The 27154-nt window shown below is 38.5% G+C and overlaps 2 protein-coding genes across 4 annotated transcripts in view; one reads left to right on the forward strand and one right to left on the reverse strand.

Annotated features, from left to right (window-relative positions):
- LOC134498644 (protein O-mannosyl-transferase TMTC4-like) overlaps window positions 1–18705 on the forward strand; it is a 79965-nt gene extending 61260 nt beyond the window's left edge. Inside the window, exons 1-2 of one of the 2 annotated variants that reach the window (XM_063304805.1) lie at window positions 5278–5377; window positions 17376–18705. In XM_063304805.1, the coding sequence (XP_063160875.1) occupies window positions 5314–5377; window positions 17376–17866 (555 nt within the window). In that variant the 5' untranslated portion in view covers window positions 5278–5313 and the 3' untranslated portion in view covers window positions 17867–18705. Of the gene's footprint in view, window positions 1–5277; window positions 5378–17375 lie in introns of those variants that run through there. The other variant, XM_063304802.1, reaches the window with a different exon arrangement.
- Window positions 18706–19351: 646 nt separating this feature from the next.
- Window positions 19352–27154, reverse strand: part of PCCA (propionyl-CoA carboxylase subunit alpha) — a 269485-nt gene continuing 261682 nt past the window's right edge. For both annotated transcript variants that reach the window (XM_063304813.1, XM_063304816.1), the window contains 2 exons: window positions 21910–21987; window positions 19352–19730 (listed from right to left, as the gene is read on the reverse strand). In XM_063304813.1, coding sequence (XP_063160883.1) covers window positions 19662–19730; window positions 21910–21987 — 147 coding nt within the window. In that variant the 3' untranslated portion in view covers window positions 19352–19661. The remainder of the gene's footprint in view (window positions 19731–21909; window positions 21988–27154) is intronic.

A 27154-nucleotide genomic window follows, 5' to 3' on the forward strand; every position in this document is an offset into this window, starting at 1 on the left:
GTTTTTAATTTCTTGTTTTTATATTTGTTTTAACTGTAAGCCACCCAGAGTCATATATAGGAGATGGACAGCCATATAAATTTGAATAAATATTTATACACATCTGTAAACACACATATAAGTAAACAAACATGAATAAACATTTGTATTTTTTGGTGGAAAGGAAAAAGGGTCACGGCTTCCTACAACAAACACCCCCCACCTCTGTTCACATGCCAGGAAGTCCGGGCTGAAGGGCCTGGAACTCCCTTTTTAGCCCAGCCTATTGTGACGCCAAGGGGCTCCGCCCCATCATCGGCTTTTAAAGGGCTCACAACCCGGAAGCGGCCGAGGTGACGGGCATTAGACCTGGCAGGTGAGCCTTTTAAAGGGGTGAAGGTTCGGGCTGTCATAGAATCCCGATATGACAGGGAGAGGTGCTGATTGGTTACGAGGCGTCATGTGAGGTCTGTCGCGGGGGGCCTAGAACAACAGAACCATCTATGTTAAAAGGCACCTTGTCTTCCGAGCGCGGGCTTTTAAACGAAGCGGCGCGTGCCGCTCGCAAGAACGCGTGGGAGGGGCGAGGAAGCGTATTGGTTGAGAAGCGGTCGGGAAGCCGCCGGAGTGAGTGAGGAGTTGGTTGGCGGCGGCTCTTGCGTAAAGCAGAGACCGGGGTGCTTTCGTATCAGGGGATTGATAACTCCCCTTGGGCAGAGCCGTAAATACTTTTATGGGCGAAGAGAGTCAAAACGCGCTTACGAAACCATTCCGTTCGGGGCGGGAGTCCCCAGGGCCCGGTGTTTACCGAGCTTGCTGCGCAGCGAATAATAAACGTTGCGGAAAGGCCTTTGCCCAGCTGGCCGGCGGTCAAGCGGCATGGAAAGGGAGGAAGGGATTTCATGGCTCCCCGGTGGGTTCGGGGAATAACGTCGTACAAAGGTTGAACTCTTGAGCTGGAGCGATCAGGTGTCAGGGCTGAGCAACCACAGAAAAGTCATCCCGAAATTTTAAAAAAGTAGCCAGTTAACTTGTTCACGTCTTAATTTTATTGGGGGGGGGAGCGGTTTGAGAGTTGGAAGCACAATATTTAATGGCATCATCTGTCAGAATTCACTCTTGCAACACGCACAGTTCAAATTCATAATCCAAACTTCTTGCCGATTTATATTTTGTACAACAGGGAAAGATTGGCCGAGCTCATGTACAATTGTCAGGGAGTTGACTGAGAATTTACAATCTGAATTTTTCACTTCTCTGATTTTAGTTCTGTATGCGTGTAACATTTGTATATTTAATAGGATTTCAGTCATACTGGATTTACCTTTTCTAGGGATTTCTCTACAGTATTTCAACTGGGCTGTTCCAAACAAATTATTTGGAGAACAATCTATATTTTACCCTTTTTACATGTATGGATAGATGGGGGGGCTCTGTTTATTTTGCTTCTTATGGTTGAGTTCATGTACTACACATTGTGGATGTGTTGGGTGAACCCAACAATTTGTGGCTTATTGAATAAATCATGGCTAAACAAACTATGGCTAGTATGATTTATGCCATCATTTATCATACAAAGTGTCTTTAAGTTGTGACGTAACTATTTTTGTTCTTTTCCTTGCTTCCTGGAAGGGGAAACTATACTGAAGAACTTTGTGCTGCTGAGGATTATATTCTGGAATAAATTGCTGATACTTCCCCCACAGGGGCTGTTTTAGGAGCATGGACAACTGAATGCATGTTTAGAATTGTGATAGTAATCTCTCCTTTTAGCCTATTCTGAGCAAATCAAAGAAAACTGTTGGCCACCATGTAGTACCTATGTACTATTTATGGATGGAGGATTACAGGGCTCCAAACGCCATATATATTCATGAAACAATGCTGAGCCAAATCCCTTTAGTTTGAACTAGTAAGTCATATACCCACCTGTAAAGAGTGAAAGGGGTTTGAAGGGATAAGTTTCTGCACACTTTCCCCTACCAATGATGCTATAAATATATAAAGAAATGTGCAAAACTATACAAGTACAGTCAGTCATTTTGTGGTATTAATAGCAAGGAGAATAAAAGCAAAAGATGGAAAAAGGACTACTGGATTGTAATATAAAATTTAACTGCAGAGAAATGTGCTTTTAAAACTAAATAGAACATTTTTTAAATTCTTGTTTTAATTGTTTTTAATTCTTGTTTTTCAAAATGTTACTTCTGAGTTAATAGTTGCTAACTTTTTTTCCTTAACTGAAAACAGAATACTATTTTAATTCACTAGCTGTTAAAAAACAAAGTCTCCTTTAAGTCAAGTTCAAAACTATTTTTTTTTTAGGATTGGTAGCCTAACATTCCCCCAGCTCAAAATGAAAATAACTAAGTAGACCTGTATAACAAAAATTTGTAGCCTAGAATTCTGCCAAATATACAGTAGTCGCTGCAAAAAAAATGTAGAAGAGTCATATGGAGTGATATTGAAGGAAGATGAAGAGTGAATCTGAACATGAGTTAGAACCCATATTAGGGATTACATTGTGGTGTCAATGGAGTGAAACATTCTTATTTCTCCACCCTTATTGCATCTGCCATTAGCCGTCCAGCAGCCCTGTTTAGGGCAATCCAGTCCTGCTGGGGAGGGATGGGCTGTAGGGCCATTGTAAGGAATATTCTCACTATTTGGCAGATAAAAGTTGCTTAGATTTGCGCAGAGTTGGACTCTGACTGGACAGGTCCAGTTGAAGTTCCAGGGCAAGGCCTTGTGTAGTTAGTTATCTGGAGCAAGTTTGGTCCTGTGTTTCTAGAGGAAGTAAACAAGGTTCTCCAGTCTGTTAGCTTGGCCACCTGTTTGTTAGATCCATGTCCCTCCTGAATGGTTAAAGCCACCCAAGAGGTGACCTGTAATTGGGTTCATGCAGTGTTGTCAACTTCTTCAAGGAAAGGGGTAGCCTTGAAGGAGGCTGTTGGTACGCCCTCTCCTCAAGAAGACACTGGACCCAACAGTCCTAGACAACTATCATCGAGCCTTCCGTTTTGTAGAAAGATAGTGGAGAGAGTAGTCAGGCTTTGGCTCTAGGGAACCTGGAGGAAGCAGATTATTTGGACTTGCTTCAGGCCACAGTTTATTATAGAGACTGGACTGGTCATACTTGCTGATGACCTGTGGCAAAACCAGGGATTTTAGTTAGACATGCTTATTGCTGAGACAGCATAGGTCATTCTTTCTGATGATCTTCGGTGGAGCTGGGATGGGTGTTTCCATCCTTGTGCTCTTTGATCTCTCAGTGGCCTTCAGTACTGTTAATCATGGTATTCCTCTGGACAGTCTATGGGGATTGAAAGTGCGGAACACCATGCTACGGTGGTTTCCAATTTTCTCAGTGGCTGGTTTCAATTGGTGTTGACATGAAGGAAGAGATTGAGAATACAGCCCCTCACTTGTGGATGTTGCAGGGCTTGACACTCTCCCTGCTATTCAACATCTACATGAAACTGCTGGGTGAGGTCATCTGTTGGTTTGAGTATGGTGATGCCCAATTATATATCTTGACTCCAGGCCATTTAAGTGATGTTACTGATGTCAGGCCCACAACTAGGATCTTTGTCACCCGGGGCAAACATGGATTCCGCACCCATTTTGGTGCCCCCCCAGCATTCATTTTGGCACCCCCCCAGTGCAGGACCCGGGGCACATGCCCCACTTGCACACACACACCCCAGTTGCGGCCCTGACTGATGTCTTGTCCCAGTGCCTGGAGGCTGTGCAGGCCTGGATGAGAAGGAACAGACGTAGGCTCAATCACAACAAGACTGAGTGGCTGGGGAGTCTCCATCTTTAGCCTTGATTGGGCTTTACTTCCCTATTCAAGACTGTGCACAGTTTGGGAGTCATTTTGGACTCAGCTTCCGCATGAAAAGCAGATGGCAGCTGTGGCCAATGGACAAAGGACCGTGGAGTCCTTAGTGCTCTCTGAGCCTTGTTTTCTTGCAGATGTTTCATTGCCACACTAGGCAACATCTTCAGTGCGAACACTGAAGATGTTGCCTAGTCTGGCAATGAAATGTCTGCAAGAAAACAACAAGGCTCAGAGAGTACCAAGGACTCCACAGTTCAGCCCTGAGCTATAAATATTCTTTTCGACTGGGACAAAGGACCATTTCCTAGATCCATATAGTATGCCAGTTGTGCCCATTCCTGGATTAGAAGGCCCTTCAGATGGTCACTTATGCCCTAGTCACCTCAAGAATGGACTATTGCAATGTGATCTATGTGGGGCTTCCCTTGAAAACCACTTGGAAGTTTCAGCTGGTCTGGAATACAGCAGCATGGGCAGCAACAGGTATGCTCACGTGACACCACTGCTCCATGAGCTGCATTAGTTGCCAGTTGACTTCCAGGTACAATTCATGGTGCTGGTTACTACTTTCAAACACCACCTTTAAAGCCGTTCATGTACCTGAGGGACCATCTATTTCCAATAATTTCTGCCTGTCCAGTATGATCTGGCAGAATGGGTGTACTTCAGGACCTCTCAATTAAACAGTGTTATCTAGTGAGACCTCAGAACATGCCTTCTCTGTCAAGGCACCTGCCCTCTGAAATGGCATTCCCCCAGAGATCTGTACGTCTCCCACCCTGATGATGTTCCAAAAGGCATTGAAGACTAGGTTATTTCCCCAGGCCTTAGGGTGGAGTGATGGTGAACCCTGGTAAGGTTTTGTTTTGTTTCATATGGTTCTTCTTTCTGGACACACAACTTTTTGTTTTTTCATTTTATTGTTGTAGTTTTTTAATAATTAAAGTACCCACGTCATTACGAGTCAGGCATTCTTTAAACCTATGTAAATAAACAGATAGATTTCTTCAGAAACTGAACATGGTGAGAGATGTCACATCCTTATATTCTGCTTCTGTTCAATGGAGAGGAACGCCCACACATAATTGCTTAATTATGATGATGCAGATGATAGTTGGTAATCTTTCTCCCTACTTTTTTGGGGGGGGGCAGGTTATATACTTCTATTGCCTGTTTAATAATTCTGGAGAAATACCTGCTATATTACTTCATCTTACGGATATCTATCAAACTATTCCCAGGCACAAGGTAGTCTGGATTAGTGTCAGTAAAAGTATATTGATGGATTTTATATTTATCATAGTCATATTTCACTATGAAGAAGACAATGCTCTCTGGAGTTTCCAATTAATCTGCACAACTATTTGTGAAAACAAACAGTATTCTCTGTGAACTCAAGATTACTCACTGGGCTTCATTTCACACTGATAGGTTAGGTGCAGTGCTGATGTGGAACATCCTGCTTGCAACTTCAGTGTAGAAGGAATGCCATGAATACAATTCTACGTCTGACTCATGCTTCAAGCAGGAGCTTGCATCTATTCTCAAAAACAGGTATTGGAGTTTTTTTGGTTCATGGAAGACTATGAACATATAATGGGAATGCTACAGATCACCAGTCATTTGGGAATTTAGAACGGCAAAGGATGTTTGTTTCTAGAATTTTGTGAGATTCAACATGGCTTAATGTATCTTACAGTTGCAGATACGTATATGTATGTTTAAAAATGATTTCATACCTTACTTCATTTCTTTGGAGACTTCTTGACCTTTAAAAGACAGCTGCAAGTAAATAGTGGTCCTGTTTCAGATGAAATTCAAATCACTGAATACTTAATCTGTCTGTGAAGTTAAATACAAAGCATTCTCACAGGTATTGTTCGTAGTCGTAATGCTGTTTGTTTTCACAAACCAGGATTTCATAGTTTCAGAGCGGACAACTGCTGAGAGAAGGCTCTAACCTTTTGATTTCAAAGGAGCTGTGGTTTCCACTGGTGCCTCCCTGGCTAATGTAAGAAAGGTGTTTTGCCATAAACGCTTCTGAGATATTTGGTGAGGTTGGACAGCGGCTGGCCCAAGCAGGAAGCCCGTTGTCTGCCTCTAAAGAAAATAGTAAGTTACAAAATGAAAGCATCAAAGAACCAACAGGATGCAGTCCCAGGAGTCTTTTCTGGCATGTGGGTCCTCCTTGAAAGTTAGCACTGAGTGAAGAGTGACCTTAAAACTCACTTTATTCAAACAGACTGAGCTCAGGTTTAAAGTTCAAGGCATTTTGTTTTTTCACCTGTTTCCTACAGTTTTCAGGAACTTCTAAAGAATTAATATGTAACTATATCTGGTCACTGAGCCAACAGTGAGCACTTTTTTTCTTCTAGAGAAAATAAAGTTATTGAAGTAAAAAGACAGAAAAATAGGATGCTGTACTGCAATGGAAAGTGGGTCAGTGCTAGCATCTTTAGAGAGCCATCAGTACTCCATCTGCTTCCCAAAGGAGCTACGGGTTTCCTATGTATCCCATATGGAAAATAATTTAGATCAACACTTAAGGGTATAAATAATTTCCCTTTTGATTGCTATAGGAAAAAAAATCACGGAAATGCTGGTATTTCTGCTTTGTCAGGCTACAGCCACAGGGCACATGCAGCCATGTGCCATCCTTGGAATACTCTGACCTCCCTTGCTTTGGATCTTGGGTCTGGACCAGAATCCTTTGAGCTTTAGGAATTGGTTTCTTTCTCTTCCCTTAAGCTGGGTTGGTCGGCGGTTCGAATCCGCGTGACGGGGTGAGCTCCCATTGCTAGTCCCAGCTCCTGCTCACCTAGCAGTTCGAAAACATGCAAATGTGAGTAGATTAATAGGTACCGCTTCGGCGGGAAGGTAACGGTGTTCCGTGTAGTCATGCTGGCCACATGACCACGGAGGGATCTACGGACAACGCCGGCTCAGCGGCTTAGAAACGGAGATGAGCACCGCCCCCTAGAGTCGGATACGACTGGACTTTACGTCAAGGGAAACCTTTACCTTTACCTAAGCTGGGTTGCTCTCACAGCTTACTCTATGAAGGGGAAAAGGGGGAGACAGACCATTTTGCCCCCGTATGTCAGGTGATGCTCACTGTCCTGTGTGGCAGAAAAATAAATGATTAAATCAAATGTTTTAATAATTTCAATCAGATGCTTCTAATGACAATAAATAGTACATGTTCCTAATTTTTAAAAAACCTTAGTTGTAATTTATCACAAACATTTTGAATTTATAGTTAAAATCTTACAAAACTGAATTAGAGAAAATCACATGTTGTGAAGTATGTCCATTTCAGTTTTTATCTTACAAAAATGGCTTTGTCACATCAAATTCCTAACTCTTGGTTTTTGAAGTTTTGACTTTTGCTTGATTTGCCTAGAAAACAAAACCTTGATGCAGTGTATTTGGTTTGGCTGAGCGAGAAGATAGAGGCAGGGTACAAAGAATCTGTGGGATACTTATTGCTAACTTACTGCTCTTCGTTCAGCAGCTTGATGTAGGCAATGAGAATAATTTTTTTTTTAAAAATCCAAAATATTGTACTAATATCCTTGATAGAAAGTCCTGTGTTATATCATTAATTAACATTTTTATGATTGCAGCATTTTTTAATAAATATGTAAAGCACCATCAGTAGCAAGCTTGACAGATCAGTCAAGTTTAAGTCTGAAGTTTCTCCTGGGGGTTAATAAATGTTGATTTATATCAGTATTTTAAGTTCTTTGGATTTAAATTAGTTCACTCTGCTTGATTCCCAAGTTGGTTACCCAGAGTAATGGCAGAAAAAATGGGAAGAGTAACACTGCAGTGATTCTTCTGCTGCTTCCTTCCATCACAGCAACAGCTGTTTTGCCAAACACAGAGGCACTGCCTGGCACTGCACTGCATTCTTGCAGGAACAAGTCCAGATAAGGAGGGGACAGCTTGTTTTCCAGTGGCTCTAGTTGGAGTCAGTGAGGGCTCATTTCTCATTCGTGCCTTTTAGCATCTCTTCAGCTACTGTACCAAAATTAGAGGCTTTCTATGGCTTCAGTGATGGCTCAGTGATGCTGTGAAGACACTGAAACCATTAGGGGAAATAGTTTGAGTAAATGAGCTGCAGTTTTTAATAAAAGATTAATAAAAGAGCAAAAACATGCTGACACTAGGACTAGTTACAGCTGCCATCAATAGTGTCCTTAATAATATGCCTTCGGTGTTGCAGACATAAATACATATGAATAGCTGCTGTATGTACAGGGTTTGCACATTAATTCGGTGAGCGCAGTATCGGCTCACCTCCACACACACTAGTGACGCGTTAAGCTAAATTTATTGGCTTCAAGTTAGTACGTACTGCTGTTTAGCACAGTATTTAATGTAATTATTTGGGGAGAAGTTTCACAATGTTCCAGAGTGCACATGCGATCATGGATTTATGCCTTCATAATTTCATAAACCTCACAACAGCCCTGTAAGATAGATCAGTGTATTTTACCTAATTTCTGTTTTTAGGGTTTGAAATTGAAGATGTTGACTCATAGCTTCCTTGTAAATTTTCAGCAGGGAATTTACACTCTGCATTCCTATGTACAATGCTTTACTAAATTCATTCATATTTTATTTTAAATCAGTCCTCCAAAACTGTGACAAGGAATTATTGAATTAGTAGGCTTGAAATAAAATGTGTCCTAACTGGTCTGAATGAGCGATCCTTATTGTGATTTCCCAACTGTTTTAATCTGTTCTCCCCCCGCCCCCACAATTTGCTCCATATCCTTCATTTTCCATCACTGTTACTTTTCCTTTCTCAGGTAATAGTCATAAGCAAATAAGCTTTACCAACAATTGGATAGGCTGTCAGTTGTAGTTGAAAGAAACTGCTTGAAAAGATGACATACAGATTTCACTCATTTTCCCAGGATATTAAACTTTAATGGCTGCAGTATGAATATTTCATGACAGTGTCTTTTGAATAAGTCGTTTTGTCCTGGAGAATATTGTAAGGCCTAATTTTTGTCTAGTCAGAACTAGTTAAATACTGTGCAGGCATACCTTGTTTCATTGCGCTTCGCTTTACTGCACTTCACAGATGCTGCATTTTTTTACAAATTGAAGGTTTGTGGCAACTCTGCGTTGAGCAAGCCTATCGGCCCCATTTTTCCAACAGATTACCATTTTTTAGCAATAAATTTTTTTAATTAAGCTATGTACATTTTTTTAAACATAATGCTATTGCACACTTATACAGCATAATGTAAACTTAACTTTTATATGCACTGGGAAACCAAAAAATTCATGTGACTCACTTTATTGCGATATTTGCTTTATTGCAGTGATCTGGAACCAAACCCACAATACCTCCAAGATATGCATGTAGTTGCCAGCTTTTTCCTTTGGAATACGAAGGAAAACATATCTATCTCTGCTGTTACATCTTTTACTTATACTGCCTGGTGGTTTATTTTTTACTGTCATTGTATAAAATTTTTGTTGTTGTTCATGTTCGTTGCATCGGTGATGCTATCTAACCATCTCATCCTCTGCCCTCCCCTTCTCCTTTTGCCTTCAGTCTTTCCTAGCATCAGGGTCTTTTCCAGTGAGTCCTCTCTTCACATTAGGTGCCAAAGTATTTGAGCTTCAGCTTCAGTATTTGCCCTTCCAATGAGCAGTCAGGGTTGATTTCCTGTAGGATTGACTGATTTGACCTCCTTGCAGTCCAAGGGACTCTTTAAGATTCTTCTCCAGCACCACAGTTTGAAAGCATCAATCCTTTGGCACTTAGCCTTCCTTATGGTACAATTCTCACAACCATACATTACTACTGGGAAAACCATAACTTTGATTATACAGACCTTTGTCGGCAAGGTGATGGCTTTGCTTTTTAATATGCTGTCTAGGTTTGCCATAGCTTTCCTCCCAAGGAGCAAGCATCTTTTAATTTCATGGCTGCAGTCACCATCTGTGGTGATCTTGGAGCCCAAGAAAATAAAATCTGTCACTGCTTCCATTTCTTCTCCTTCTATTTGCCAGGAAGTGATGGGACCAGATGCCATGATCTTAGTTTTTTTAACATTGAGTTTCAAGCCAGCTTTTGCACTCTCCTCTTTCACCCTCATTAAGAGGCTCTTTAGTTCCTCTTCACTTTCTGCCATTAGGGTGGTATTGTCTGCATATCTGAGGTTGTTATTTCTCCTGGCAATCTTAATTCCAGCTTGTGATTCATCCAACCTGGCTTTTCTCATGATGTACTCTGCATATAAGTTAAATAAGCAGGGTAACAAAATACAGCCTTGTGATACTCCTTTCCCAATTTTGAACCAATCGGTTGTTCCAAGTCTGGTTCCAACTGTTACTTCCTGACCCGCATACAGGTTTCTCAGGAGACAGGTAAGGTGATCCGGTACTCCCATCTCTTTAAGAATTTGCCACAGTTTGTTGTGATCCACACAATCAAAGGCTTTAGCGTAGTCAATGAAGCAGAAGTAGATGTTTTTCTGGAACTCTCTTGCTTTCTCCATGATCCAGCAAATGTTGGCAATTTGATCTCTAGTTCCTCTGCCTCTTCGAAACCCAGCTTGTAGTTCTGGTAGTTCTTGGTTCATATATTGCTGAAGCCTAGCTTGTAGGATTTTGAGCATAACCTTGCTAGAATGTAAATGAGCGCAATTGTGCAGTAGTTTGAACATTCTTTGGCATTGCCCTTCTTTGGAATTGGAACGTAAACTGAACTTTTCCAATCCTGTGGCCACTGTTGAGTTTTCCAAATTCATTGGCATATTGAGTACAGCACTTTAACAGCATCATCTTTTAGGATTTTAAATAGCTCAGCTGGAATACTGTCATCTCCACTAGCTTTGTTGTTAGTAATGCTTCCTAAGGCCCACTTGACTTCACTGTCTAGGATGTATAAAATTAAGCATCAGCTATTATTCTTTCCTCTTGCCACAAGATGGCTAATTAGCCTTTTAATAGAGGTGAAGTGATTATTTTATAGAAAGGACTATAGATCTTGGAGATTTTAATTTGCTGTTTGGTGCTAGAAAAAAAGATAAAGTCATACTAGAGTAATACCTCTGTTATATACAATTAAATGAGCACATGTTCAAGTCTTACAAGATGCTGGAATAGTAATGATTCAGAATGAAAAGTGGTTATTAAATGAGTTACATTTTAAAAAAGAAAGTCATGTGTTCTTATCTCTCCTGCTAATAACATTTTGGTTAGGTTTACCATGTGAAAAAAGGACCCTGTGGACAGGAGGTTGTTTATATAATACACAAACTTTATTTATTTTTGCTCATCTACCACAGTGAAATCTCAACTGGCTCATTATTCAAAATCAATAATACTTGGATAATCCTGATTTAAATTAGCAAGATTAGCAGTAAGGGAATTCCAGACTGCATTATTATCCCCAATCCCTTTTTTTATAAGAATTTTATTAGATTTAAAGCAAAGATAAAAACTACAAAAAGGCAAAAAAACTACAAAAAGAAAAGAGAAAAAACTAAAAAATGTGAAAACATAAGAAAAAAGAATGTTAAAGATTACATAATGAGGTGACTTCCAACTTTTAACAACAGCAATTTCCATAATCAATCCCTTACTCTGTATCAAACCAAAATCACATTATTTCTATAAATCATTCTATTAACACATTATAAAAGTCACTAAATGCAATTGCTCCTTTCCCTTGTATTAAAAGAAAAAGAAATATATAAACCTCTTAATCAACTTCCCCCCAAAATACATTTATTTCCTTCCTACCACTACTTCTATACATTTCTGTCCACTATAATAAAAATCAAACTAAAAAACATATAAATTGTTATAATTGCAGTATTATTAATTTTAAGAGTAGACAATCTTAATTCTATTAAACCTAAAATCGGCATTTATTGTTTACACCTTATTAATCTTAATCCAAATTGTTGGGAAAATAAGTATGAAGTCAAACAAGCCTTAAAATCAATCCAGATAAACATACTCAAATCCTTACCCCACTTCAAAATAGACCAAAGCATTCACATATTCACTGGCTTTGCGCAGTGGCATTATCGTAGCCAATGAGGTTAATCTGATTATTGAATATTGCTAATTGAAACTTTCCACAATAAACACAAGGCATTTTTCACAGAGAGATCAAAAAGCCCCCTTTAAAAAAATCAGACTTTTCAGCAAAAGGCTCCCATAGAAAACAACCTTTTTTCCCATAACTTTCCATCAGAAAGACAATTACGTTTATAATTTGTAATTCGATCTGTCCATTTAATTCCTTCAGTTCCACAATCTGGTTGTCAGCAGAAACCTCAATCTCACTATCAGTAAAGACATTTCAATCGTTGTTGAGTTCCTCAACTTCTTCCACAACTTCCTCAGCCAGATGACACATTTTAAAGCTGATATTTTCTACAATGTCCCGAATATCTTGCAAAATAGCTTGACAGGAGTCAGAAAAGATCTGTTTAAAGAACTGTTTACGCTCACAATGAAACTCTGAGAAAGTCTCCTTGAAATCCTCCATGTTTTAGGCAGCAGATCATGGCACCCTCTAGATACTTGACTAGCAAGAATAGGAGTTAATGAGTTAATGGAACATTTCTGAAAGTTGTTGACACAAGAAAAAGTAAGCTAACAGGCAGCTCCCAGAGAAAGTGGCAACAGAAAGCTGAAGATTCGAAACAGATTCACTGTGTAGGGAAATATTAAATTCCTCAAATTCAATACAAAAATGATAGCAGGGGGGTGATTATTTATTCTCAATCCTCCTTAGTATTTAAAAGGGAAACAAGACAAAACTTATTTTTTTTGGTAAAAATTAATTCCAGAAATAACAGTAAGCACCAAGAAAGAATGCTTCTCCTTGCTGTCAAAAGCCTCTCTTAGGGTACATAACTTTAAAAAAATATATAAATTGGGTGATTTAGAAATGGGGTGGCTCGACTTAGTGACTCCTTAAGGCTACAGCACGGCTTGGAAATGGTCAGCTCCTACCAGATTGGCGCAGATGCTGTTTGCGATTTTCTGGCTACAAGTCGCCATTCTGGAGAGCAGATGGGATGATTCCGAGTGTTTTATTTGTCCGTGAAAACACTCTAGGCTTTGGGGGAAAGCTTGCCTGAGCCCAAAAAACCGCCGCATTGTCAGTTCTGTCCCCAGAGCTCGTGGACACAGCTGTTCAGTTGGCCATGTCCCCACCAGAAGTCCTATGATCCCCAATTCCAAAGCCAGTTTAAAGCTGACCTGCCGTTATTCTCACTTGTTATTCTCAGAACACAAAGGCCAGGTGGATCATAACCAACTCCAGTGATCAACATTCTTACATCAGTTGACCAATAGGAAAGTGCAAAAAACAAAAACAAAATCCCTTCAGTCCCCTGCCATAAACAACTGTGAGTCCTGGAGCAACAAAATCCCTTCACACCCCACTCACACACACACACAAAAGGTTAAAAGTTAGCATCCACATTTGTGTACATTTGTCTGGTTAACAACAACATCATCATCATGGTATCCCTTTGCATGAAAGGATACCATGCAAGCAAGTTTGCAACCTGGCACTTTTCCTAATAGCTGCAACTATGATTGCAGGGTACAGCAGTGGCTGGAGGGGAGATGCATTTTAAACAATGCCTGCAGATTAGCACCAGGCACAGGATACTGAAGATTGCTTGGGATGGGAGCCACCAAGTTCCCTTGCTCTGCTCCACACAAAAGAGAAAGAAAACAAAAGAATTCCAGATGCCACACTTCTCTCCCCCCCCCCCCACCATTTAAGCAGGGGTAGCTATGGAAAAAACATAGGCTGGTTGGTTTTCCAGTGCAGGGGAAACAGAAGATGGCTGTCAATCTTTCTGCATCCAAGCCAGAGCTAAGCCAACAGAGGGGACCAGAGCTGGTTCTGAAGCAACAAACATAATGTGCCCTTAAGGCTACGGGGATGTTACTTGCACATAATTCCCCATTAATTGAAATCTGTAACACCCTTTCCTAACCACCTGGAAGATGGTGCCTGAACCCCCATGATAAACAGTGCAAGTGAAATATGACCAAAAACTTGGGTTTCAGCATGGCATGATCAATCACTTGATTTCCCATTCTTCTGTGTCATTTCAGAAACATGGATATGTAGAGTTTAGTTTAGTGTTGTGTTGTGTTTAGTTTTAGGTTTAGGTTTAGTTTAGTTTAGTTTTGTGGAGGGCGATAAAATCAGTGTCTGTGGTATAAAATACAAATCAGTATTCCTGATGTGAAATTACATGTCTCTGTGAGCTAAACCAATATGGGAGGAGCTGAGCAGTATGGTTGTGTGTAACCCAGGTTTATCCATCTTGTATGCTCGGTTTCACTCTTCCAAACAGCTAGGGAGTGGGGAGGTTGAACAAGCTGCTGAAGGATTTCCTCTAAAAATATGGGCCTTATTTTAAATGTAGTTTCCTCATGGGCTATTTCTCACTATGAAATAGCTTGACAATAAGCAGGATCTAAAAGGGAAACTGTATTCCCATATTTTAAGCAAAGCCTTGGAGACTTTTTTGCCTCCTGGAATAAATTTCGTAACAGAATAACCAAAGCTTCAACTCTCTTCGATATGTGACGATGAAGGAACTTACTTCTTTCTTTTGTGAGGGGGGGAAAAAAACATTATCTTTTGTTAAAATATAGATCCATGTCCCAGTGAAGAAACTGCATAATGTAAATAAAGTACATCTTTTGCAGATGGATACTTGCTATGAAGCTTTTAATATACATGTTCAATTCCTTTTTTATACTTACTCTGGCAAGTAACTTCTTGATTGTGAATAATTTGTTTTACAATTCACTTTTTAGAATTCAAAGTGAACATGAGTACCCTAACCCACCCTCCATGGGAATTAACTGCATGTTTGATTCTTTTTCAATCCTTGGTGGGCCAAATTTCTTCTAGAAGGGTCTGCATTTCTGACACAAAACACAATCTGGAAAGTAATGATATTTTTGTTCTAAAAGGGAGTTAGAGCAACCATCATTAAATTCTTATCTTTGTGGAAGAATACAACCCTGAACTGTTTCATATCATGAAGGATAAGTATATATGAGCTAAATGTTTATGAAAAAGCAGAACAAATCATTATAGTATTTTGAAAAGATGGCACCATCATTATGCTGCATTGGCTTTCAACTAGTGATTTCACGGCTAAGGTAGAAGTTGAACTAGGGAACACAAAGTTGACACGTTCATACTATGCTTGTAACTTCCAGACAGTGCTCTGAGACAAAATTTGAAAGGAGGAAAAAAAGAATGAATAAAAAGTTTGTGTGGAGGTAGAGCAATCCCTGATCAGAGGCAGTTGCCTGTTGTGGTTTTCTATGCAGTTTGCTACTTTGGCTTTGTCACTGTCTACTCAGACCTGCACTGATAACCAGTCTATTCTACAGTCTTACATAGCATTAATTATCACATGTTTTCCTAAGGAATTCTGGGAACTGTAGCTTGAAAGGTGCCAACAATTCATTAAATGGCCAAACAATAAGTTAACCTTTGACCTGACAGGACATCAAGGACTAGGGAAAACTTCATGCCTACCAACATGCATAGATACAAAAACAAATCTCCTCCTACAGGTACATGGATGCAAACTGGTATATGTATACAAACACCTTCCCAACACATGCATAACCTTCCCCCATGCCCTGAACCCACACATAAGTGCACACATGTGCAAATCAAGTTTCTCATTAGGAGGAAAGATGGAGCTCCAGCAACTGAGGCTCGAATCTTAACCAAACCCACAAAAATGTATATTTTTTTATTTGTTCATTTTGCTGCTTCACCTGTAAGCCTCGTGGACTGTTACAAGGCCAATTTTAATACAATTACAATGCACAACACATGTTCTAACAAATGAATTGGAAAAAAGAGAAAGGTTTTGGAAGAAACATTAGGTTGATGTGTAATTAAGCTTCTCTTGCAGTCTAAACTCAGCTTCAGGTGTTCTGCTCACCTTTTAAAGTATTTCCATTACCTTTTCCTGATCTACTACCCTCCAGATGGGTTGAATAATCATTATATTATCACCTCCATCCGGGGTGATGGGATGGATTGTGGTCTAACGTATCTAGAGGGCACCAGCCTGAGAAAGGCTGTTCTGCATCTGATAATTAGAGATTACATCGTTGTGCTAGCAAAAACAGAAATACTCTTTCCTGGGCAGTTTTTGTCAGAGCAAAATCCTGGGAGCATCAGGTATATTGAGCTTTAGTTAAACAAAGCCATTGGGAAGAGAGAAAGACGTTACTGTGTATGGGGATCAATCTTGTGACTTCATTAAATATAAGATTTTTTTTCTTTGTGCTAGAACAGCTGTCTCAAAAGATGAAATATAATACACACAGAGAAAAGGTGAAAGTCAACCCCCTACTTCTTTTAGTGGCATTTTCTTCACTTTTAAAAACAATCTGGCTGATTGAGTTCACTTGACAAATAGGCTCAATGGCTGAATTGGGTAACAGTATTATTCAGTACTACACAAACTACATTTTGTATTCTTTATTACAAGTAGTAGAGAACTTGTCCCATTTAAGGATGAAATGCATCTCAAGAGGCCACCAGATGTTACATCCCTTTATAAGCCACCCTCCTTTTTAACCTTCTCTGTGTAGAAGTATGTGGAGCCCTATTACTCCATGTATATTCTAGCATAGAGAAAGACAGTTAACGGTGTGTCTATCTTCCCCTTAGTCCTTCAACACTGAAAAGATAATTTATGACCCCAATTACTCAGTTGACTGAATTAGTCAGTGGACTGAAGACCTAATATGACTTGCAACCTCTGAGCAAGCTGCTCACAGACATAAATTATGTATGGAGGATTAGAGATAGTCCACTCTTTATTGAAACTGTTAAGTAGAACTTTTTATACAGGTATGGGAAGCCCTTACATAAGCATTTTTTATTATTTTGATCTTTTTTCTTTTTCTTTTTCTGTTTTTTCCTTTGTTCTGTTTAATTATACAAAGGCAAAGTTATTGTTCTGTAGGCATAAGCACTTGAAATTGTCTTATTTTCTGAGATGTTAATATTCTTTTACTGAGGATATCTATGTAGAGGCTAGTAATCTGAAGATCTGCAATAATTGTTGGTAGTAATTGTTGGCTTCTCTGGAGGAATGTAATATACCATTCTCTGCATAACTGGGCACAGTTACCTGATTGCATGGAGAGAGAAGTGACCTTTATTTAGCTTAGATCATGGGGACAGAAAGGACTGGAATCATGAACATGGCTATTTAGCCCAATTCATAAAACTTTTTCATGCAGTTGCAGGACCAAATAGAACTTTATGGAGGAACTAACCTATTCTAACTAGGAAGTTATCAAATATCCGTAACAGTAATCAACTCCTCTTTATTTTCACTGTGGTCATAATTTTTTTGCAAATTTTAACAAGAATGTGAGAAATAGTTTATAGTGTTGCCTTGTTTTAAGCAAGTGAATGTATTGCTGAAAGGGTGAGATTTAAAAAGCCTGCTAATGCAAAAATTAATGCTTTCTTGCTTTCTTACAGTTCCTTCAGTTGGAAGAATGGTCCAAGTCTTCATCTATGGAACCCTAAAGAAAGGGCAACCAAACTACCACCACATGATAAATGGTGTTCATGGGACATCCAAATTCCAGGGCAGAGGACTCACAGTGGAGAAATACCCACTAGTTATTGCGGGGAAATATAATATTCCTTATTTGCTGAATAATCCAGGAAAGGGGCACCGTGTCACTGGAGAAATGTATTTTGTTGATGATCAGATGTTGCAATTCCTTGATGAATTTGAAGGGTGCCCAAACATGTATCAGCGTACTCCAGTGAGAGTTGAGGTAGTTGAGTGGGAAAGTAAAAGTAGCATGACTGAAGGAAGCTCAGTGATTAACAACATCCTGGAATGTTACGTCTATAGCACCACTACTTATCAGCCAGAGTGGATGCATCTCCCTTACTATGATAACTATGATTCCTTTGGGAATCATAAGCTTTCATATGTGTTACGGGAAAGCAGAGAATAGAAGCTGAAACAATGTTTCAGGTTAATAATATGAACATCTACCAAGGTGCTGAAGAACACCTTTACTATTTTATGCTGAAATGCAGTATTCATCAGAATATAGTTAACTTTACTTATTTTACCATACTTCGGTTCTAAACTACATCAAGACGACTGTGTGTGTGCCTGTACAACTTCCATATCAGCCAAAAGTGGGCCTGGGGGAAAAGTCCATCAAACAACTGAGAGATGCCCTCAGAGTCAAGCCATCTGCTTTTCAGTAACTTCCAAGTGAACAGGATGCTGAAAACATGATATGAACACCAGCACTCATGATATGAAGCATTGTTTTGGTTTGGTTATATAGGATGTTTCTTTAATTTCAATGATGTTAGAATACTACCAATAGTCAGGTAGTCATATCACCTCCCAAATATGTGGTGGCACATGAACACAAGATTGGAGGGCGGAGAGAGAAGTGATACTGGTATGAGACTCCTTATTTTTTCATTTCCTAGGGCCCATTTCTGGTTAATGAAGATTTTTATTCAGCTATTGATTTTAGTATATATAAATTGCCTCTTAATATTGTCTTCAGCTACTTAAGACTGTATTGCTTGTTGTTGGTTGGGAGTTCTGAATCATCAATATTCTGGCATTTTTACCATTACTGCGTAACCAATTACACATTAATTGGGTACCTCATACAAATGGGTACAACATTGGATGTGTATCCAATGTTGTACCCATTTCCACTGTCTTTTTTCCCCCACTGACTTCTTGCAATATATAATTCTTCATACATCATTCTGCTTTTCTTAAGAATATGGAACTTCTTAAATAAAATTATTGTTAATTGTATAGTATTGGTGATTTAAAATTTGATAAAATTCTTCTATTGTTGTTGGTTTTAAAGAATAAGATGACTTGTAAAACTGTTTAGAAAGAATGGACTTTCTATTATAGAAGGCCTGAAACATGTAGGCACCTCTATTTGAATTATATCTAGACTTTCTTAAATGGAGCAAATTCCAAAGAGCTAAACTCTATACAGTACATGAATAAAATATTCAAGTGAAGCATAAACAGCGTTTGTTGTATGTCTAACTGACCTTTACTCATTTTTATAAAAATGGTATATAGTGAGAAAGGAGGGGGTTAGTATGCTGCGCCTTCATCTGCTGCCACCTTAGTTGTTCTCTGGTAAGCTGCCCAATCAAAAACCTCATGTGCATTCTTCATCCGTGTGTTGGAATCTGGTAACCTGTAGAGGGCTCTTACAGCTGAATTTCGACCTTTGCTGGATGGAACAGAAGGTCTGTTAGCTAGTCCCATAGTGTCACCAACGAAGGTCCTCTACAGTCAAGCACCTTACATGGAAGTTCAGATTGCGTAGGAAAACCTTAGACTCAGGTTGCTCTGACTGTCAGCTTGTCAGAAAATATTCTCAGTCATCTGTCCGTCTCCATCGCGTCTTAAAAACTTTAAACACCACACATAGTTTATATGTCAAAATGTTGATTTTATTTTGTTCATGTAAATAGATCTAATGAAAAGAATTACAAATTTCATATATACAAATAATAACAAAGGAGTGAAGTCTGGGATTCAGGGAATCATTAATTTAAATTGTGCAGAGTGACCTCCGTATTTTGTGCAAGTTATCTCGCTGCATTTTTTGTGTTTTGTTTTTTTGTAAAAAGGCACAGCAGTATTTGAGTCTACATAATTCTTTTGCTTTCATAAACATTCATTTTAATTTCTAGCTGACCCTAAAACATGCTGCTCCGGCTGTGGTAAGACTAAAAAGAAATGATTTATTCCAATTCTGCAAGTTCATCTCCTTCCCCGACAGTATCACCAGCTTTGCAGTGTACCGCTTTCACCTGCAGCACAGAGAAATAAACTGATTCTACACACATTTCTTTCAAAATTGCAGTCAGCTGTACCTGGAGAAGGGACTCTGTCCACAACCCAGGGCGGCCCTGCCTACTCGCTCTGCCTGGCCCAAGCGTCTTCTGTACGTAAGCACAGTATGTGCATATCTTTGTGTCTGGGTGGGTGTGTTTGTATGTGAAGAACTGAAAAGTCCCTTGAAGGGCCTGAAGTGAGCCTTTGTGAAGACGTGACGGCCTCAGTTCCTCACAGGACAGATTCGAAGGCGTGTGCCAGTCATGGCATTGCCCTAAGTAGAGTGCCCTTGCCAACGGCCTGCACACCCTAAGCTCAGGCATAGTGGATTCCCATTTAAAATGTCTAAACGTACATGAAACCACGGATACCTAAAAGTGTCTTTTGGAAGATCTTTAGACAAGTTGCCTCATTTTGCATGCTTTCATTTCTATCCAGACACTGCATCAATCAATCAATGTTTGCTGTTTATAAATTTCTGATCATTTAAACCACTATGCAGAAAGCAGGATGCAAGAAGCTACATGGGGTGGTCCCTATGGGCTCTTCCATCTTTTCTTGGGTTTGGTTGTTGCTTTTCTAAACTCACGGCAGTACTTGAATTTACGTAATTCTTCTGCTGCCTTTGTTATTTATTTATTTATTAGATCAATTTACATACTGGCCCATCTCACAGTCTTAAAACGTATCTTAAACATTCATTTTGATCTCTGAATGAACATAAAAATGTTTTGAGCTTGTGAACAAAAGGCAGGACAAACATAAAATATGCTAGTCCAACTCTAGTAAGAAAGAAAGGATTTTATTCCAGTTCTATAAATGCACACATGTGTGCACACGCACAGACACATCCACAAAATAAAAGGTGGCTTTGTAAAAGTCAGGCAACAGCCACACTCGCTGAAGAATAATGGGACAAGTCCAAGGCTGGGAAAGGCTCATCTAGAATCTCGCACGTAACGATGGTTTTGTTTGTTGCTTGTCTTTGATACCATTGTACAGTTTACTGTACATCATTTCAAGTGCTTATGTGAAAAAGCTATGACTAAATCAGACATTCAGCCAGGCACCTCCATATAAAGCCCTCCCAGGTACCCAGCATGGATCCAGGAACTGAGGCTGCTGCTGTTAAATTTTGACTGTACCCAAGAATCCCATAATCCTGGGCAAATAAGCAACCTATGACTGCTACTCTGCAAACTCTCGGCTGTCTGGCCACTTTCTCCATTTTGCCTTCCACTCCAGTAGAGCTTCGTATCTGTCTCCTTTTCCAGCAGCACCACTAGTTCAGGTTACCCAGTCTGCCCCAAGTATTGACCCTTTCATAGCTTTCTTGGTGCCAATCCCCTTCCCAGTTTGCAAACTCAAAGTCCTGTTTCATGAGGATCGGGCAGTATATGATGCGCCTGAGGAGCTTTGTCAGTTCATGCCCAGTAAGAGAAGATGGGGGTTGCTGCAACGGTTATCCCCAGGGCCTCAACTCGAATTCAATATCCATATTACACAAAGTTACACAAAGGCAACTTAACATTAAATAAATCAATTACTATGCATTATTTTCTCCCATATGTATGTATATGTGTGTGTGTATATGTATATGTGTATGTGTGTGTGTATATATATATATAACATACCACTATATATCTGTATACCTATATCACTACAGTCTGAAAAATGTGAGGACTGCTTATTGGGACAAGCCACTTTGAAAATTTCACACAGGAAAGGTCAGGAGATTACGGTTAACGATATTCACAGTTATTAGGCTCCATTCTGTGAGTCTTAGATATCTGTCTGATACACTGGGAAAAATTTATGACATAAGCAAAAATAGCTGCAATCAAATTGTAAAATTACAAAAGCATGTACGATGATTTCTAAAACCCTGCTCCAATATATACTGTATGTTCTTAACCAAATTATTGTAGATTTTGGCTAGCACTAAATCTGGATGAGAAGTGTTGCAGCCAAGACAAAACATTAAACATTTTGGTAATCCAAGGCCTGGTCTGTCACTACAGTTTCAGTATAATGCCCTGTGATTAAATACTAATGCCAGAATTTAAGATTTCTGAACAATACTTTGCTTTCTTTAAATAACTATATGGTCAACCTGTCAAGTATTATAAGACACTGGTGTGTAACTAGACATACCTTGCCAGTTTTAGCAGCAACCAAACTGTTCTGCATTTTCATAGCTTCAATCACGCAAATTTCTTGACCTTCTCCAACCTAGTAAAAGCAATAGATGGCACCAATGTTAAAAAATTAAAATAAAAAAATACCATTAAGCTGTTTCATTCTTTCAGAAAATTAAGAGATTTTTTTAAAATGACTTTTTATACACTTTTCACAGATTTTTCCTATCTAACCCCCCAGGACCCACAGGCTGATGGTATCATAAAATGATGTACTGATTGAATAATGAGTAAAATATCCTTCACATATTTAATTATTAATTAATTATTGATATTAGGATTGTATTTTATTGCACCTGGAGAGGGGATTAGATTGAGGTAGGCATCACAGGATGCTACTTTTGAGAGTGAGATAAAGATCCTCTTGTGACCAACATATCACATTATCATGACTCTTCCAGTAGTGGTAACAATAAAAGGTGCTACTGGGGTATGATGGGCTAAATTAGAGGAAACTTTCTATCCAGTGTACTTTAATTAACAAGAAACATCACTGGAAATGGGTAACACCACCCTGGACCTGGCAAACTAATCTGTCAGAATCAATAATAGCAAAAAGAGCCACCCAGATGTGGTTCATGCCTTGTTCCCTTATCTCCATTTTGCCAAGAATTTTAACCACCTGAGAAGGTTCCTGAGAAGGAAAACCTGCTCAGTGGGACTCTCTTCTTGCCCCATCCCCCGTGGTCCTTTTCCCCCAACTTCTTTGTAGGAATCATCACTGAAATTTGCTTGTTTTTCAGTGACATTTATTTTTATTTAACATTCTTTATAATCCTTGCAAGCCGTTTTGCAAGGAACCAAACCACCATTTCACCAAACCCAACAAATATGAATTAACAACAAGCAACCACTTCACACAGTAAGACAAATGTAGATCCTGACCATGACCAAGGTTATTTATGCATTCCACAGTTACATCCAAGTAACAGAAAGATGCATATTCTGGAGGTGATACACATAAACCTCTGCTTATAAGTAAGAATAAGAACAAACTTCATAATCCATTCATTTGTATATTGTCCTTATTCCCAGCAAAGGCCAGAGCAGTACATGGGAGAAAATAAAAATTAAAAACTTCCTAAAATCAGAGCACAATAAGAATAAAAATATAGCATTTAATGTAGCAATTACAGACATTTATCAAAATTAAAATATAACAACACAATACCTAATCAGAAATCAGTTTAGTCGTAGTGCAGTTGTTGCCCTACAAATGCTTGGGAAAACAGACATATGTTATGCTATTTTCTGAAACAGACATTTTTTTTAACTTCATGAGCTGTAGATATAATTTTTTATGTAGGGGTTCCCTGAGATGTGAAAACCATTTCAAGTGTTCCTCCAGGGTAAAAAGATTGAGAAAGGCTGGGTTAGATAGTGCTAGGTGAGGCCATTTTTCAGCTTCTTCTGGTGGTAAGGAAAAAACTAGAAAATATATATACAGTTCCTGATGAGAGGTTCATCTTGTCCCTCCCATACTTAGCAAACTAGAATTGTACTGTTAAAACTAATTTACAGAAGTTATATATTTTTTTTTTTTTAAAAAACAGCATTTCTCAATACAAAATTCTCTTATTTTTTAAGTTAATTCTGTCATAGCACACAAATGGCAACCAAAAAAGCTCCCACATTTAGAGAAAAAGAAGGAAAGCAGTAAGAACTCAAAATAACAACACCTACTTTTGTATTTGTTCACAACAATGTAATCGTTTCCAATTCTACCTGTTTGAAGCCTGCTAGTAGAGGAAAACAAGACAGCTAGTGATCCAATATGAATTCTAATGCAATTCCATCTACCCGATAAACATGCAGCTATAGATGAGATTCAGCACAATCCTTAGAATGATTAAATATCGTTACTGACAAATGCTATCTTTGTCTCTAATATTCTCTTCGAAACAACTGCTTCTGAAGAAGACAATATGGACCATACCATCCACTCTGAACCAACACGATTCTGAAGTGGATTGGAGGATGGGGAATGGAAAGAGAGAATATAAAGCAAAAGAGGGTTCTCATTTGCCTTGGAGATTTTGTAGTGCTATTCCCAAACCATTGACAGCAATGGTTTAACATTCTTCCGTAAAGTGGTCTGAAATATCAGGTGAATTAACAGAGTTAGGGTTATAAGAAATCAGGCTCCCTGCACATTTTTAATACTTACATTGTTTAGTCATGTGTAAAGCAAATTCACTGAAATTAATAAGTAAATCGTGACTAAATTCTTACTAATTTAAATCCGTAGAAGTCAAAATATAATCAGTTCCAACCTATGCATATATATAGGAAGCAAATTGTACAGAAGAACCACCATCTATAGCCTATTAGATAAAATTCTCATTACAAAATTGTACATTGTAGAGAATAAGCACTGACTATGAGGCATTCAATACTGAAATTATTTTAGATATTATACAAAGTCAGGCAAGCAAATTCAGAGCTGCACCATATCCAATTATATACTTATGTGCATGTGTGGGCTTATACTGCTTAATGTTTCCCTGCATGCAGCAGTCTAAAATATCAAGGAGAAGGGTGCAAATTAGTGAAATTTCTCTAAATAGTTTATATCTTTTCAAGCAGGTTTTATTGTTTTTGTGCCTTCTTTCCATTCACACAATTTATATAAGTTGCCCTGCTATACTATATTTTTTAATAGTATTTGAAATTTACATTTGCAGTTCTGATTCTTTCTGAAGAAAAACATTTAAAATATATTAACAAATAATATTCCTGTCATGCTTACAATCAACTTATGGTACAAAAATTAAATATTCACTACAATATAAGAGACAGTTAAAAAAAAACCTGCCATTTTCTAATCTTGAATTATGCATTTGTTTACACAATGGCATGGGCATTTAGTTATCCTACTTCTGTGACATTAGCTTCCCATCTATATTAGTTTATAAGTGAAGTGATGTGACCCAGAAGGTTTCAGCGATTATCTACTAGTTGAGAAGATGCTGTGCTAGTACAACATGGGCCACGGTTAACATTTAGGATTTTCTCATTGTTTGTTTTAGTTACAAAAAGGACTTTATAAATTCCATCTGCAAGTTTACCAAGTCCTTTGAGACTAATATATGAGCCACAAGGCTTTATGCGCAACAGGTCATGCTCCTCCCATGCATTTCCTTGCCTCCCATCTTTTCCTCCATACTAACATGCGTGATATACACAGATTTCATTACATACATAGCTGGGAAGCCATCAGAACCTTTTGTCAGAACAAACAGAAATACAAATATTCACCACATATTGGTGGTACATACACAGTGGTTTACTTGAACATGATACTCTTAACAGAAAATTGGTTATATGTGAAATTGACCTCTGAATAGGACCAATCAATGTGTTTTCCAAGCCAGAATATTACACTATAAGCCATCTCCCCTGGAAATATAGGCATGCTTTTCTTTTTTAAGGTTGAAAGCTCTGTGTGAATTACGTAAATATATGGGCAGGACAAATTGTACAGATCTTCCCACTGAATTAACACCCTCTGTTCCATGAGAGAATTATGCGGTGGGTAAAGATAGGAACTAATTTGTTTTATATTTTAAGGCAGTCTTATTTGTATGTCTCAAAAGTCAGCTGTCCTTTAAAACTGAGCTTTTCTGAGTTTTGCAATGGAGTTCTCAAAAAAGAATTTTAAAAGAAATCTTTGTTTGGGAAAAGAGCAAATAATAATAGTTGGAAGCCTTTGGAGATAAACTCACTTATTTAACTGTCTACTTTAAGGGGGGGGGGACTGTATTTCCATAGATAGCCAATGTTTAAACACTGTGGCTTTACTTCTAATAATGGCTAATTTGTTTAAAATGGCTTTGGTGGAAAGTGTCACTTAAAGCAACCACATTTAATAATTGTTCTTTATGTCAATCCTTTGTAGTCTTTTCTTCCTACTGTGTTGCAAAACAGCAAATCCTAAAATTAGTCCTCAATATCTCACAATTTCCTATTTCATTCATTCTCTAGGGCTTTGTTCAGTTTCTTTCACTACATAATTGTGTGTATCTTTTTGCCTGCCTGTATTATTTAAGCCGGAAAATGAATATCTTAAGAGATCTCTAAAATATCCTCTTTCCTCATTTAAGGATTAAGTTCAGCTTTTAAAAACCCAGCAACTTTTCCAAAGATATTGAGCTGGCATAAAAGTACACATATATGAAAATCAGACCCTATGGTATAGTTTGTATCAATTAATTCCTCTTCTGATTAAAATGTATCTCATATATCAATTGTGGTTTTAATGAAGATTGGAAATGAGGGAAGGAGAGAGTATCAAGAATAACCCAAAAAATTCTTATTCATGATACCAATTTCAGCCTTAAATTCTCTGATGTTTAAAAAAGACAAATGTTTCAAATACATATTTTTATTTGGAAGAAACAGAATTGAACGTGCTAGGATTAAAGCTAAATATGAAAAATATTTATACTGTATTTAAATATTTCATCCTAAAAATGAAGAGTAACATCAGACATTCAATGGCTTCTTGCATCAAATTTCTTCAAATTCCATTTTTAAAGTATTAACTTTTCATTATAGCAACTGAAAACAAAATGTGGGGTTAAATGCAGCAACTGAGGATTTGTACAGTCTTGAAGGTTATGCAAAAAGGATTAAAATATGGCAGTGCTTCTTGAACAAATAATTATTGGAAACTGAAAGAACAGAGTTTCTGAACCAAAAAGAGTAACGATAAAAGATTGCTAATGGTTCTTCTACGGACATTTAGAGGTACAATGAAAAATGGTCTCAGGCAGATTTTTGTGAGCCTAGCCCACTTCCATAATACTTTTGTGAGTCATCAAGACCTAATTATTGTGACAGGGTATCTCCAGTGTTAGGCTTACAAAACAGTCACAAGCCCTGCAAGTCTTTTTGATAAACCCAATCGGCACTGATGTATTTCTCCACTCTGTCTAATTGGTGCAAAGTTTGTAGATCTGACTCTCATATCTTTCGCCCAGCTTGCTGCATCCTCTCCTTTGACACCAGGTCAAGGTTCACATTCGCATCTGATTATCAAAGTGGCATTCATTAAGCAGCAGTCTGCTTTGCACCAAAATGAGTTAGCTTGAAGGAAAGAACCTCGGCCCATTTACTCAGCAGATTTTAGCATTTTAAGGAGGCCCAAATGTCACAGTATAGCTATGTTCTGAAGAGTTTCAGCTGATGATTAATTGTGA

The sequence above is a fragment of the Candoia aspera genome, chromosome 5 (assembly GCF_035149785.1).
Source record: "Candoia aspera isolate rCanAsp1 chromosome 5, rCanAsp1.hap2, whole genome shotgun sequence".
Taxonomy (NCBI): domain Eukaryota; kingdom Metazoa; phylum Chordata; class Lepidosauria; order Squamata; family Boidae; genus Candoia; species Candoia aspera.